The sequence below is a fragment of the Anabrus simplex genome, chromosome 13 (genome assembly GCF_040414725.1).
Source record: "Anabrus simplex isolate iqAnaSimp1 chromosome 13, ASM4041472v1, whole genome shotgun sequence".
NCBI lineage: Eukaryota > Metazoa > Arthropoda > Insecta > Orthoptera > Tettigoniidae > Anabrus > Anabrus simplex.
Genome location: NC_090277.1, coordinates 40385519 through 40399715, shown reverse-complemented (window position 1 = coordinate 40399715; position 14197 = coordinate 40385519). Strand labels below are relative to the sequence as shown.

At 38.5% G+C, this 14197-nt stretch overlaps 1 protein-coding gene across 1 annotated transcript in view; it reads left to right on the top strand.

Annotated features, from left to right (window-relative positions):
* Positions 1-4977, top strand: part of TfIIA-L (transcription factor IIA L) — a 96445-nt gene extending 91468 nt beyond the window's left edge. Inside the window, exon 6 of the mRNA XM_067156899.2 lies at positions 3042-4977. Within this exon, the coding sequence (XP_067013000.2) occupies positions 3042-3149 (108 nt within the window). The 3' untranslated portion in view covers positions 3150-4977. The remainder of the gene's footprint in view (positions 1-3041) is intronic.
* Positions 4978-14197: the final 9220 nt, after the last annotated feature.

The following is a 14197-nucleotide window of genomic DNA, read 5'->3' as shown; positions in this document are numbered from 1 at the left end:
GTATTGAAAAGGTGGAATTAACTCGCTTATTTTGTAATTTAGTTTAATCCAAGTTCAGTGTGGATGCATAAAATGAAATTCATTTCTCTAGATAAACACTAGTGTACAGTGTATGTATCCTAATTTTCCTCTCACTTAATAAATACAGTATTAGGTTTTTTATGTGTAAATTCATGTTGAAATAACTGAGATTCTTCAGCAGGTTTAGCAAGGGACGAGTTCTTATAAATTGATTTATTTCAGTATAACAAAATTTCACTATAAGAAAAATTCTGAGGTCCCCAAAATTTTGTTATACTGGTATTTTAATGTAGTGTGTAAGCATCATGTGCTTGCCCCACTCTGACAACGTGTAGGCTGCAGCTGCGGGGAGAGTTACAACATGTGCGAACAGGGCTGGTCATTGTGAAGTTGTGTGCTGCAGTGGACTACAGCGTAACATTACTGGCTAATGTCATATGATGTGCTCCCATGATAGTCCTGTGCATTTACTAGGTTTTTGTATTTGTTCCAATACTTTCCTCTTCATACACACACAGCACAACTCGCCACACTACCAATCTCCACAGAAACACGCAACAGCGCGATCTATAATGATACATTGATACTTTCTGGGCGCAGTGCAAATGTATTCATATTTTTCTGGTGTTTTACACAGCTTTTAATACATTGTTATTTAATAAGCTCCATTGGAAAATGTTTTCATATTTGTTCTCTCATGGAAGAAAGGCTGAGTGTTGCAAGGCTGCAGTGGCTAGGACACGTTATCAGGTGCAGGTGACTCTTAACACCGCGGAAGTATTTTGAAAAGATTGTTCCGGGACGAAGACCAATTGAATGCCCTAGAGAAAGGTGGTTAGACCAGAAAAGAGAAGGTCTAGAGAAGAGAGGAAAAACAAGGAATGCCCTAGAGAGAAAGGAAGCATACCAAGACTGTAATAAATGGAGGCACATCGTTCTTAAACGTCCTTCCCGGCTCGCTCGCTGGAATTCATGATGATGATGATGATGATGATGATTTGTTCTCTCATTTTTTTTACGCATTTTAATACTCTCATCTCATCTTTAGAAACTGTAGATAGCCTATGATCTTTCACTGTACGCATACATACATGATATCAATTGCACGCTTGTCGAAAAGAACATACCGAATGTTTACATTTCCCTTTTGGACAGATTTTATTTTTGCATTCAGTAGTACGTTTTCTCGTTTAACATGTTCTAACATGTTCTCTTTCCTTGTCCCCTGCAGCAGTGTCTTAATGAGATTTTACTGTAATAGTTTTGAATAAGGTGGAACGAGAATTACTTCCTTTCTAGGTTATATGATATTGGTGTTAATACGGAACAGTGAATATGAGATTAATGAACTCCTTCCAGCGTAGCATTTTGCTGTTCTTACGCTGTATGACATTCAACACTTTCTGTCTTGTTCCAAATTGTTTCTGTATCACAGCATATGCTCTCTGGTGCCTCATTGTGGAAAGTAAGCACCAGAATTAATTTGTATGGCTTCCAAGCCACATGGATATAATGGGGAATGAGTTAGTTAGCTGGTAAGGCACTCACACTGTCCCTATTACCTTAAAGCTTCCTGTTAGTGAGGTACATTCTCAGATAAGACATTTGCTAATGTCTCGCTGGGAAGAGGAGTGTGGCGTTCTTCCTTCCAAAAAACTGAGAATGATTAAAGGAAATACAAAGGTATGAAAATGTCTTCCTTCGGATTTTTTCTGGGAGGAACAATGGTATTGTGCTATCTTTGGATCGGGCATTGTATAGCGACAATCTCCTACTTACCTGAAGAGAGAACGCGCCCCAGTGTGTACTTGCGGTGCCTGTCTGAACATAGTACATTTCCTTACGGTGTGCAGGAACCTGGTCGATTTTTTCTGTAGTCTTAAACTTCTGAACACCATATCCTGCATACTATGAGATGACGAGTACTCAGTAGACCTTGTCATCTGTGAGTGATCTACTTTAACGTTCTCAACAGAAAATTCTATTCTAGTTAAACATTAACTTTTCTCTTACTGTAAATGAATTTAAATTTTAGTAGTTCTAACTCTTTTTAAGTTAGATTATGCTTTAGTGTTCTGTTTTTATATACTAGTTTGGTTTTATATGCAATTTTATGATATTTGTGAGGTTATTTTTAAATCGGTGCCTTCTTGAATTATATTACATTCTAATTTTACAAAATGTAAGGCATTTTGACTCAGATCCACTGATATCTTAAATTCATGATCATATTCATCCTATTTGGTGCATCAGTTTTAAATTACCATAATTTTCATCTTGTACAATCAGAGTCTAATTACCTAAATGTTAGGCCCTTCAAAACAACAATTGCCAACAACAACTCCTCTTTCTGTTCAACTTGAATTGTTCCCTAATCACTTGAAAGAATACTTGAAAATCAGATTGATTGATTGATTGATTGATTGATTGATTGATGTTTTGTGGCCCCCGGAGAGGCCTGGTGCAGGTCTATCTATTTGACGCCCATGGGTGACCTGAACATCTGGGTGTGTTGATGGCAATGAGAATACCGAGTGAGTTGGCCGTGGGATTAGGGGCGTGCAGCTGTGAGCTTTCATTCGGGAGGTAGTGGGTTCGAAGTCCACTGTCAGCCACCCTGAAGATGGTTTTCCGTGGTTTCCCATTTTTATACCAGGCAAATGCTGAGGCCACACGGCTGCTTCCTTCCCACTTCCAGCCCTTTCCTGTCCCATCGTCACCATAAGACTTATCTGTGTTTGTGCGACATTAAGCAAGTTGTTTAAATATGGTAATTAGATAGAGAGAAGGTGAAACCTGGTGTCGGTACATAGCCTACTCCTGTCATATAATAACAAGGGGTTTGCTCAAGGCTTTATGTCTCCATCCGATAGACGAATCGCCAACAACGGCGTCATATTGTATTGCTTTCTCTGAATACTGCAGAGAGGTTTGGATGGGGTTTGAGTTTTGTACAGTTTTTTTGTTTCCTGCAGCAGAACTTTGATTTTAAGTAAATACATGTGGTTTCCTGTTTTCAGATCACGAGGAGCAGAAATAAGTGGAAGTTTTACCTGAAGGATGGTATAATGAACCTAAACAGCAAGGACTATGTTTTCCAGAAGGCGAGTGGTGATGCAGAATGGTGAGGCTAGGACAAGTTATGCGTGTGTGAATGTGGAGAAGAAGAGATGACATTTGTTGTGCTTGAAGTGAACCTTTTTTTCCTTCTTTTTGTTTTGTTATTGTTGTTATTATTAATAATAATAATAATTATTATTCTTGCTGCTGTTGCTGTTACTTGCAAGCTTTACCGAGGACTTGAAAAAGAAGAAGAAAAAAAACGAAGCAAAGACTACTCAGAATTCTCTTTTCACAATGGGGAATACCATGTAATGTATATAATTTATTGTTTTTGAAATGCAGTGAAATTTTCTTAAGACTACCAGGTACAGTATATAATAGTGATTAATACCCTTTGTGCTGGGATTCACTCTTATATGGGGGTTGTGTCATAACTTATGACGCTTGTGTTTTACCGAAGCACGGGAAATTCACATTGTACTTTGGAAGGGCAAAGCCAGCTATCATCAAATGGGGTTGGGGTTCAGAAGCTAATGGCTGGGGAATAGTAGAAAGATACGCACAGAGAATGCAGTGTTATAGTGTTTTGTTATGTACAAACTGAATACAAACATGCATTACAAGCAGCTGACATCCTCCAAAAGAGGCCCCTCAAGGCGTCCAACAAATTATTTGCAATCGTGGGGAATCGTTGAATACCATCAGCAGTGTTGGTTGTGTCAGTTTGTACCACCTGTTGCTGATATGCTGTTTTGATTGCAAAACACATCCCAGGCAGCGTGTCCTTTCATTTGGAATCAGATCAGAGTTGCATGGAAGGTGTTCCAAGACTTTCCACCCCTACAGCTGTGCAAGGTTCCTGATGGGAGCTGTCTTATGAGCTGTTGGAGATGTACGGTGTTGTCCAGCAGTGCTGGATGTTTCTATCAAAGTTTAAAACACAGATGTCCCTGCAGAAACCTATGGTAGTTCAGGGAATTGGCAGTGGTGGCCCTTGCAACTGATTGATGCTCAATACCACCTTGGGTGGGCGATGGATTCTTGTGTCATCATGATGATGCTGGATGACACCATTTGGCTGATAGATGCTTCAGTTCTGGTTTGTAAGCTTGCACTCAGGTTTCATGTATTGTAATAATGTGTGATTGAGTATGTTGTTCCCTTCACTTTGAAGTTGTTCTGTTAACTGAAGTGGCACGCACTTCGAACACTTCTTGGACATCTGCTAGTTCTGTCATAAAATGGGTAACACTATCAACCCAGTCATACCCGTATGTGTGGATAATTCCTGCACAGTCCCATGTCAGTCTTAAACGGACACGTCTGTACGGGCAAATATGGGACGCCTACTGCTCCCTTGTCCTCGGTTGCTACAGTCCACGTTGGAAGTCTGCCATCCATTGAGAAACAGTTCAACGTGGCAATGCCCTATCACCCACAGCTTCTCGTAGTTCCGCATGATGCTGATGGACCTGCAACGGAAAACTGCAGTTTTCACGTATGACCACATGACACAGCTGGTCATACATAGACTATGATGGGCGCTGGTACCTAGCCACCCATGCCCACAGACCAATCTGTAAGTGGCCTTGTGTGTGCCGTTTTGTTTCAAACTTAATATCGGCTTTACTGTGCTGCGACATGTTTGGATGATATATCACCGTTGCCAAAACTTTATGAAACTTATGACACAACCCCTGTACGCTGGATCCTTTTGTATAGTTGTTTTGGATTTCTTTGTGGTTATTTGCCACATTTTATGAAATGTCGACTGGGAATCGTTGAAGCAGGAACGTGTAATAAAAAATGTTAGTTGTCAAATTATATTCTCTCAGGTTTTGTTAATAAATGTCACGTTATATTTGTCATGTGATTAAATTGACTTCTTACTGATGAGATGAAAGTACTTGCAATGCCTTCTATCCCGTAACTCTTGCTGCTATGGAAGAAACTTGTTTGGTAATAAGAATACTGTATACAGGCGAATAAACCGTGCCATTGGAAAATCTGCACATCCTTAATGTTTGAGGGGGGGGGGTAATTTAAAATTAAAAAATAGACAATTTGTTTTATTTTACGTGAAACCTTCGTAAGTCATCAGTTTGTTTTAAAACTATGCTCCATAATCTTCAGGTCCTATTGTAGCGGCAAGCAGTATTCTAAGCTTTGTTTGTGAGCCTTGGCTAGTTTTGAAGTCGGTGATATTTAATTCCATAGCCATAACTAATTCTTTTAGCTGGCACATTTAACTTGCAGTTGTGTATCTGTATTGCTTCTTTTTGTTCACATTGCGCTGTGTAGCCCTTTTCAATTCTGTTAAATATCCTAATCCTTTGCTTTCTAGCTACAGAACACCTGGTGATTACTACTTGTTTCTTGATGTTCAGTTTTAAATTTTCACTGGTTGTAAATACAACTTTTACCAATATTCTTTCTTCCTGCTGCCCAATTTCCAATATTTTCTTGCATCTTCAGTAATGTGAAGCTTTTCTTTACCTGTACAGGAGCTTTAACAAGAACTTGTACTTGCATCCATACTTCACACATGATCACCAGAACTTGGATTTTCAGTGGCTAATAATGTTATTTTAAATGTCTAAAATAGGCTTCAAAATATGAAAAAAATAGATTCTAAAAATATATTTTAGGCTGCTTCAATTAAATACCATTGTCATCTTTTCTAACTAGATAATTTACACTATGTGCAATGCTGAAGTGTAACAGGATTCTGAAATTATGAGGGTTCTAAAAACGTTATCCTGAATAACATGCTCCTGCATTTTGCGGTGCCTACTTTAAATTTTTAAAAAAATTAAAAAATCAGAAATGTCTGGAGTATTTGTGTATGTATGGTAGTTTTAGCAACTTGTCAGTGTACAAACGTAGCATTAATAAAGCAATATTGATGTTTTGCTATTATTATGTATCTGCATGGCCTTTTGAATGAAAATGCATGCTGCTGTGCTTATATACTAGTCCACGAACGCTTAGTAGTGTGGTGTTGTGGTAATATCCTAGTTAAGTGCTGTTCTGCTGATATTTTAGCCTGTAACTTCCTAAATAAGTTAATAATGCAGTTTCCTGCAAACATGAAAACACAAAAGAACAAAGAAAATCGCCACATCGTTTCTCACACTGACCTGTTGTGTTTATTCTAATACAGGATCTGTTATCTTTTTTTCTTTCTTTCCATTACTCATATGTGACTATGGTGGTTCGTAGTCAATGACCCCCTGAGTGGTTATGTGTAAGCTTGCTGATATCCTTGTTCATGTCCCCCGAGTGTTTATACAGGGTATCTCTTATAAACCCAGACTAAGAGCACAGTGTTTGTACTCGGCGCTACAGCAGCTGCCTCAGCCCAACTAACGGCGCGTTGCCGCCCTGCTTTAATCGTGTGTACAATCTTGTATGAAATAATACCTTATAAAAGATGCTGGAATTGTCATTCTTCATAATGAGGGACTTCATAAAAGCTATTACGATTTTCTGCACACCAATAGCGAGAGTTATGACTGTTCACACAACCATTCAGATGAAACCAGGCCTCGTCCGAAAAGAACACAAGCTGTGGGTCGAATAAACAATCATTTGATTATGCACGAAACCATTCACACTATCTCACTCTTGTGGCTGGATCAGCAGGTTTTAAACAATGGGTCCGTGTAAACTTGTACGGTTTGATGTGTAACAGCTTTGTAGCTCTGTGTGCAGAAGAAACGAAAACCCCTACTTGTGCTAATTCTGTGAGTGATTTATTCGGTGATCATTCAAGATTCGCACCAATGTCATCTAGCTTTACCTCTGTTAAAACTGTTGTGTGCACGTAGGTTTTTTATTGAGCACTGAGACAGTATTTTCAAATTGATTTACAATTATACGAATCTCTGCCTATGAAGGTGGCATATCACCAGGAAATTGATGAACAAATGCATAGTGTCCCTGTCGAGCCGACTCGTACTTAAATTTTACATACGAAAATACGGTGCTGCAATGATGACTGTCTCACCATGTTAACAGCTGAGATTCAGACTGGCTACTGATGCTAGGTCAGACATGTGCATGCTCCTTGCAAGGTCAAGAACTATGCGCCCGCCTCCCGTACTACTGCGTAGGTCTCGGGGAGTAGAAATGCTGCTGGACGGTCTGGATTTATAAGAGAGACCCTGTATGGTAGTGTGCTGGTATCCTGGTTCATGTCCCCCTGAGTGGTTATATGTTGGTGTGCTGATATCCTGGCCTCCTAGGTGCTTATGCAGGGTGGTCGGAAACAACGTGAACCTGGTATATGAGCATTAGAGGGTGGATCATGTCTGTCTATATCGGTCCCTCGATCCTGAGGATCGTGATCTCTGAAGATATTTCTTTGTACCCGTTTCCATCTTCCATGGTCTTCTGCTATACGCGTAGATTGTATGAACGATATCTTTGTTGCATGTTTTATGCCATCTGTCCATCTACTGAAGTTAACCAGTCAGATCATTCGCGGGTGAATTCAAATGGGCTTTGCGAGGCGGTGTTGCTTGCGTAGGACCGGCATGAGAGCACCGTATACTTATTAAAATAATTAATTGTTTAATTTATTGAATAGGTGAATAAACAATTAATTATTGTAATAAGTATAATAACTTTCAATACGGATCTACAATGATATTAATCACTTCCAATGAGAGCACCAGTCGAAGAATGAAACTTTGCCAGCGGAGGGTTTTGAATACAAACCTCCGAGCTGACAGTGTCGCACCAAAACAAGTACACTGCAGCAACATTGGCTGAAAACAAAGGTTTCTTTGTGTTTGATGTTGATATCCCGGCATAGCTCTCAAGCCGTTCTTACGTCACGTGCAGCAGTGCTGCCCAAAGCCCATTTGAATTCACCCATAAAGTGATCTGATTAGCTAAGTTCAGCAGCTGATAAAATGACAACGGTAAGAGATATTGAATTGTTAATTTTAAATTCTTTATCAGTATGTATGACCAGTATGACCAACCCTCTAACGCCCATATAACGTGTTCACGTAGTTTCCAATTACCCTATATGTTAGTGTGCTGATATCCTGCCCCCCTGCCAGGCTGAGTGGCTCAGATGGTTGAGGCACTGGCCTTCATTCTGACCCCAACTTGGCAGGTTCGATCCTGCCTCATTCCGGTGTTATGTGAAGGTGCTCAAATATGTCAGCCTTGAGTCGATAGATTTACTGGCGTGTGAAAGAACACCTGTGGGACTAAATTCCAACACCTTAGCTTCTCCGAAAACCATAAAATTAGTTAGTGGAACATAAAGCCAATAACATTATAATTATTATTATTATTATTATTATTATTATTCCTGCCTTCCCCCCCCCCCCCCCCCCGCTGTGGTTATGTGTTAGTGTGCTTATATCCCGGCTCGTGAGTGGTTAGACGATATGTTGTTTGCTGACATTCCATTCCTTGGCTTCCTTTGTAAAATTTTATACTGAAATCCTGAACCATGTATGTCTAAGTAAAGTTATCTGCTGGTGTGCTGACATCCATCAATGATGCCGTACTGATATCCTAATTCATACCAACCTGATTAAGTTATATACATTATATTTTTAATGCTATGCCATTGCTTCCTGACATTAATCACCACAATTATCATCATATAATTAATTCCCTTTTGGAGAAAGACATCACCATCATCTTCCGGGTTCTTCTGTATCGAGCATTTCTCTTCCTCAATGGCTGCCCAGTTTTCCTCTCTATATATCTGACCAACTAGATAATAGATGTATTTTATTCCATTGTCCTTTTCTTGGGTACCACTGCATTAGTGCCTTCTTTCATTTCTGGAGGCAGATCTTGCTACATGCCGAGTCCAGCTCCACTTCGTGGACCGTACATCCTGTAGTGGTGATGATAATGATGATGCTTGTTGTTTTAAGGGGCCTAACATCAAAGGTCATCGGCCCCTCCTTTAGTGAGTTTTAAACCTTGTGATAATGTTATGGAGGTGATCCCTCAGAAGAACACCTAGAAACTTAATCTTCTTCCACCGACAAAGTAGAAGTTTGTTGACCTGTCTTTTATAGCAGTGGACCATATCTGAGCACCCACAGTATCTGAAAACAAGCAGAACACTAGTGTCCAGTACTTTCCTCTGGATCTTACATGGATAAATCTTTCTTGAGAATGAAGCTAAATGATCAGTTATTTCTTCCAGGCAAGTACTATTCTTCTTACTTTTTATCCAGCCTGCTCTAAAAGGACATTTATTTTAATAGACATATTCTTCAACATATTCCATTGTTTCTCTGTTCACTCTTATTGGTTTCTCAAGGCTATTTATCATTAACGTGGTCGTTGCTACATTCATCAATTATCCCACATGTTTAGTGTTCATGCAGGTCACCTAACATTAACAGAAACTAAACGATTTTCTGAAAACAGGACACCATCATCAGCTAAACTCAATTTAGAAAGTTTCCTGCCATTAATGTTGACATTTCATTTAATTCACCTGTAAGGGTACTGGTCATTGAAGCTGTGTTAAGAAAGCTGAAAATTACAGGCCAGTCAGTTTGACATGCATTGCATGTAAGCTTTGGGAAGGCATTCTTTCTGATTATGTTAGACATGTTTGCAAAATTAATAACTGGTTTGACAGAAGGCAGTTTGGGTTTAGGAAAGGTTATTCCACTGAAGCTCAGCTTGTAGGATTTCAGTAAGATATAACAGGTATCCTGGATTCAGGAGGCCAAATGGACTGTATTGTGATTGACCTATCTAAGGCATTTGATAGGGTAGATCATGGAAGACTACTAGCAAAAATGAGTACTATTGGACTAGAAGGACTAGAAAAAAGAGCGACTGAATGGGTGGCTATATTTCTAGAAAATAGAACTCAGAGAATTAGAGTAGGCTAAGCTTTATCTGACCCTGTAATAATTAAGAGGGGAATTCCTCAAGGCAGTATTATTGGACCTTTATGTTTTCTTATAGATATCAATGATATGTGTAAAGAAGTGAAATCAGAGATAAGGCTGTTTGCAAATGATGTTATTCTGTACAGAGTTATAAATTACAAGATTGTGAGCGGCTGCAGGGTGACCTCGATAGTGTTGTGAGATGGACGGTGGGCAATGGTATGATTATAAACGGGGTTAAAAGTCAGGTTGTGAGTTTCACAAATAGGAAAAGTCCTCTAAGTTGTAATTACTGCGTTGGTGGGGTGAAAGTTCCTTTTGGGGATCATTGTAAATACCTAGGTGTTAATATAAGAAAAGACCTCCATTGGGGTAATCACATAAATATGATTGTTAACACGTTGGGTGCCACGTGCCGCCATATGGCGTCACGGTGGTCTACAAATTTGAGATGGCGTGACGCCATATGGCGGCACACCGTTCTTGAAATCAGAGTTGGCGTGACGCCATATGGCGGCACAGTTGAGTTTCAGACGATGCGCCGTAGATAATCAGCTGTGACATCTATGCGCGTAAAATTGGTACTACGTGAAGGGCGAACTTCAGGGTCTATTCCAGCTATGTATTTTTACTGTATGCCACCATGTGGCGCCACAGTATTCTTCCGAAGCCACTGACTGGCCAGTGGTCTTTGTCACAGGTGAAAGCGCGCCAGGCTTTGTTTATTCCTCGTTTACGTACGTATTATCACTCAGTTTATATAGTTGTGCAAAAATATAAAAAATTGAAGATATTGGTAATAATCTTACGAGGGAACACATACATGTGTTACACTCGGATTCGGTTGAAATTTGGTAGGAATATTCGTGGGAGGCAGTAGAATGCCAAGGTGAAAACTGCATGTACCCAGCGCAAGTTTAAACGCCAAAATTGAGCAAATAAATAGTCATAAAATTAGAAGTACCACGGGAGTATCGGGGTGTGGCGGAGAGGTAGGGAGGAGCGAAACATCGGACGTGAACCAACCGGGCTGCGTCGAGCTGCGCCAGCAGCCAGGTAGCGTACAGTTAGCGCGTTTCCCTTAACTTCCCGATCAGATGTGCAAAACGTAAATATGAATACAGCACATGAAACAAGTGTACAAAGGACGATGTTTGAACAACGATGCCAATAAGGTTTGAAAAATTACAACGAGTAACAAGAACTCGGGCATGCCGAGACGCATATTTTCATTGTTTAGAGTTATCAGAAAACTGTTCACAACAATATGTAATGCAATATAAGTACTTGTTTTGCATTTTACTAGGTTTTCATAAATATTGCGTTAATTTGAATTAGGAAATAAATATCCCGTATTGGAAATTCGTATTGAACATTCCATGTCAAAAAATTCTGTGACACCATATGGCGTCACGCTATATTTTATCTTTCCTAAAAATTGATGTGACACCATATGGCGTCACGCATGACCATGGTATGGTGAGATAAAATTTACTTAGTACATCATATAAATACATCCCAAGATTATATAAACAGTCTACAACGCGTACAATTGCTTTGGCACCAGCGGAATGCAATTCAAAAACATGCCTGGCACCAGTGGAATAGTGTGCTACAATCGGCTCGGCACTCAACGTGTTAATAAAGGGTACAGGTCTCTGCACATGATTATGAGGGTATTTAGTAGGGGTTGTAGTAAGGATGTAAAGGAGAGGGCATATAAGTCTCTGTTAAGACCCCAACTAGAGTATGGTTACAGTGTATGGGACCCTCACCAGGATTACTCAATTTAAGAACTGGAAAAAATCCAAAGAAAAGCAGCTCGATTTGTTCTGGGTGATTTCCGACAAAAGAGTAGTGTTACAAAAATGTTGCAAAGTTTGGGTTGGGAAGAACTGGGAGAAAGGAGACGAGCTGCTCTATTAAGTGGTATGTTGCAGGTTATAAATTTCATTTTTTGTCCGTATTGAAGATCTACTGTACTTGTGATACAAATTCTAATAATTTTGTTAAATACCACCTATTCAATACAATAAAAACGTACTAAAAACTTACATATTTATTAAGTTGTTGATATGGTACATGTTTTGCTCCTTTTTCAGGAGCATCATCAGCCAATTATTATTTACGTAAGGTTATATAAGATCATGAATCTATTCTGTTGGATTAAGATTATGCTTGTAAACCTGATTGACAAATCTTATAATATTTTACAAGTCATATAACAATAAAATAATGTCTTCAAGTTAAAACATATTTGTCTAAAATCTATTTAAGTCTAACATTTTATTGACAAAACTCGTCTGGTGAACATCCTTTAAAATTATTTTTAAAAACTTTTTGAGATCTGGCCAATTGTATTGATTCAATGTTGCTTGACTTGTATGATTGTCGTTGAAACTTCGTTAACTATATTAACAATTTTCTACAGTTGATAATAGCCTATGTTATGAACATTTAACTTGTTCTCGATGTTGCTGGAGTAACATTTGTACAAAATGTATTGGCATTAATTTTATGCTGTCAATACGAGAATATTGTTCATGAACAAACTTGTTGGTGAATAAACACTTTCTAATGTGATGTAGAATTTGAATTGTTCTCGTATGTTCCAAATAGGGCTTGTTGATATTTATCTGCAATGAAAGATAAAAAATTATATCTTTATGGTTTTGATTATAATTCTGTATAAACTCCTTATCGAAAGAATTGTCACTTACTTTTCTTTCTGCTGCGTAATTGTCTAGTGTTACTCCTAGCCTCTTGAGAACTACTTGTTCTGTTTGCACTCCTTGTATTATATGAGTGAGTGTGGATGAGTTTACGTTTTGGCATTGATAGCTGCAATAGATTGTGGAGGGGACTGCCTAGGAGAAGTAAGGGGAGGAGTTGAGTTTGTTTGCGTCAATAAGCCATTAACTTTTGTTGGATTAAAATGTTTATAGAATTTATTTATATCAGATTTAAGCATTTGTATTAGTTCCGGTAATTGTACTAAGATGGGGGTTCTTTATTTCAATTTCGTCATTTAGGAGCGAAACGTACCATATCAACAACTTAATAAATATGTAAGTTTAATTACTTTTTTATTGTATTGAATAGGTGGTAATTAACAAAATTATAAGAATTTGTATCATAAGTGGTATGTTCCGAGCTGTCAGTGGAGAGATGGCGTGGGAGGACATCAGTAGACGAATAAGTTTGAGTGGTGTCTTTAAAAGTAGAAAAGATCACAATATGAAGATAAAGTTGGAATTCAAGAGGACAAATTGGGGGCAAATATTCGTTTATAGGAAGGGGAGTTAAGGATTGGAATAACTTACCAAGGGAAATGTTAAAAAATTTTCCAATTTCTTTGCGATCATTTAAGAAAAGGCTAGGAAAACAACAATTAGGGAATCTGCCACCGGGGCGACTGCCCTAAATGCAGATCAGTAGTGATTGTGATTGTGTGATTTATTAATATAGTTATGTAGAAAGAATCTGAGCATCAAAAATGAGTTAATGGAAGAATATTAAATTCACCATGATTCTTTCTATTGTGATGCTCAAACATTAGACCTCATGACATCCACATCAGCATCATTTTCAGCTGAAGAATCACTTATATTCAAAACATTATAGCTTCTAAATTGATGTTTTGACTTGTGGTTGTGTGCAATCTAGCCAATTCCAGGCCGCAATTCATATAGTTGTGTATCCGTTGAGTGCGATCTCGAAACCTAGTTGCCAACTATATTGTGTACATTCACCTTGTAGTTAAACTACCTAACTTGGCGTGTATGGCATTTGGTACAGTTTGTGACCTTTTACATTTTCTTCAGTAATTTGCATTCTGCATATCGTTATATATAGTATTTTTCTCTCTAGTATAGTATAATACGTAGTTTGCAGTTCACCATAACATAAATTAGTAAAATAGCCTACAGTTTTTTATCGGTTTAATAGTTCAGTGTAGCTGTGGTTTGTTTCTTTACATCCATGTGTTTGTTGGTGGATAGTTTGTCTGTGTCTACCACATCTCAGTGTAATTCGGGAAAGACAAGCAGCAAGAACGTGATTCTGAGATCAGTGGAGCATTCACTTTTTAGGCCGTAACCTCTTTACTATCTTAGTCATTAGTCGAGAGTAATTTATTTCTTTTAGTCTTAATAATGTACAGTAGAAGTCTGTTATAGCAAGAATTCATAACAGCAAAAAATTTACTTGTTATAACGGATTAT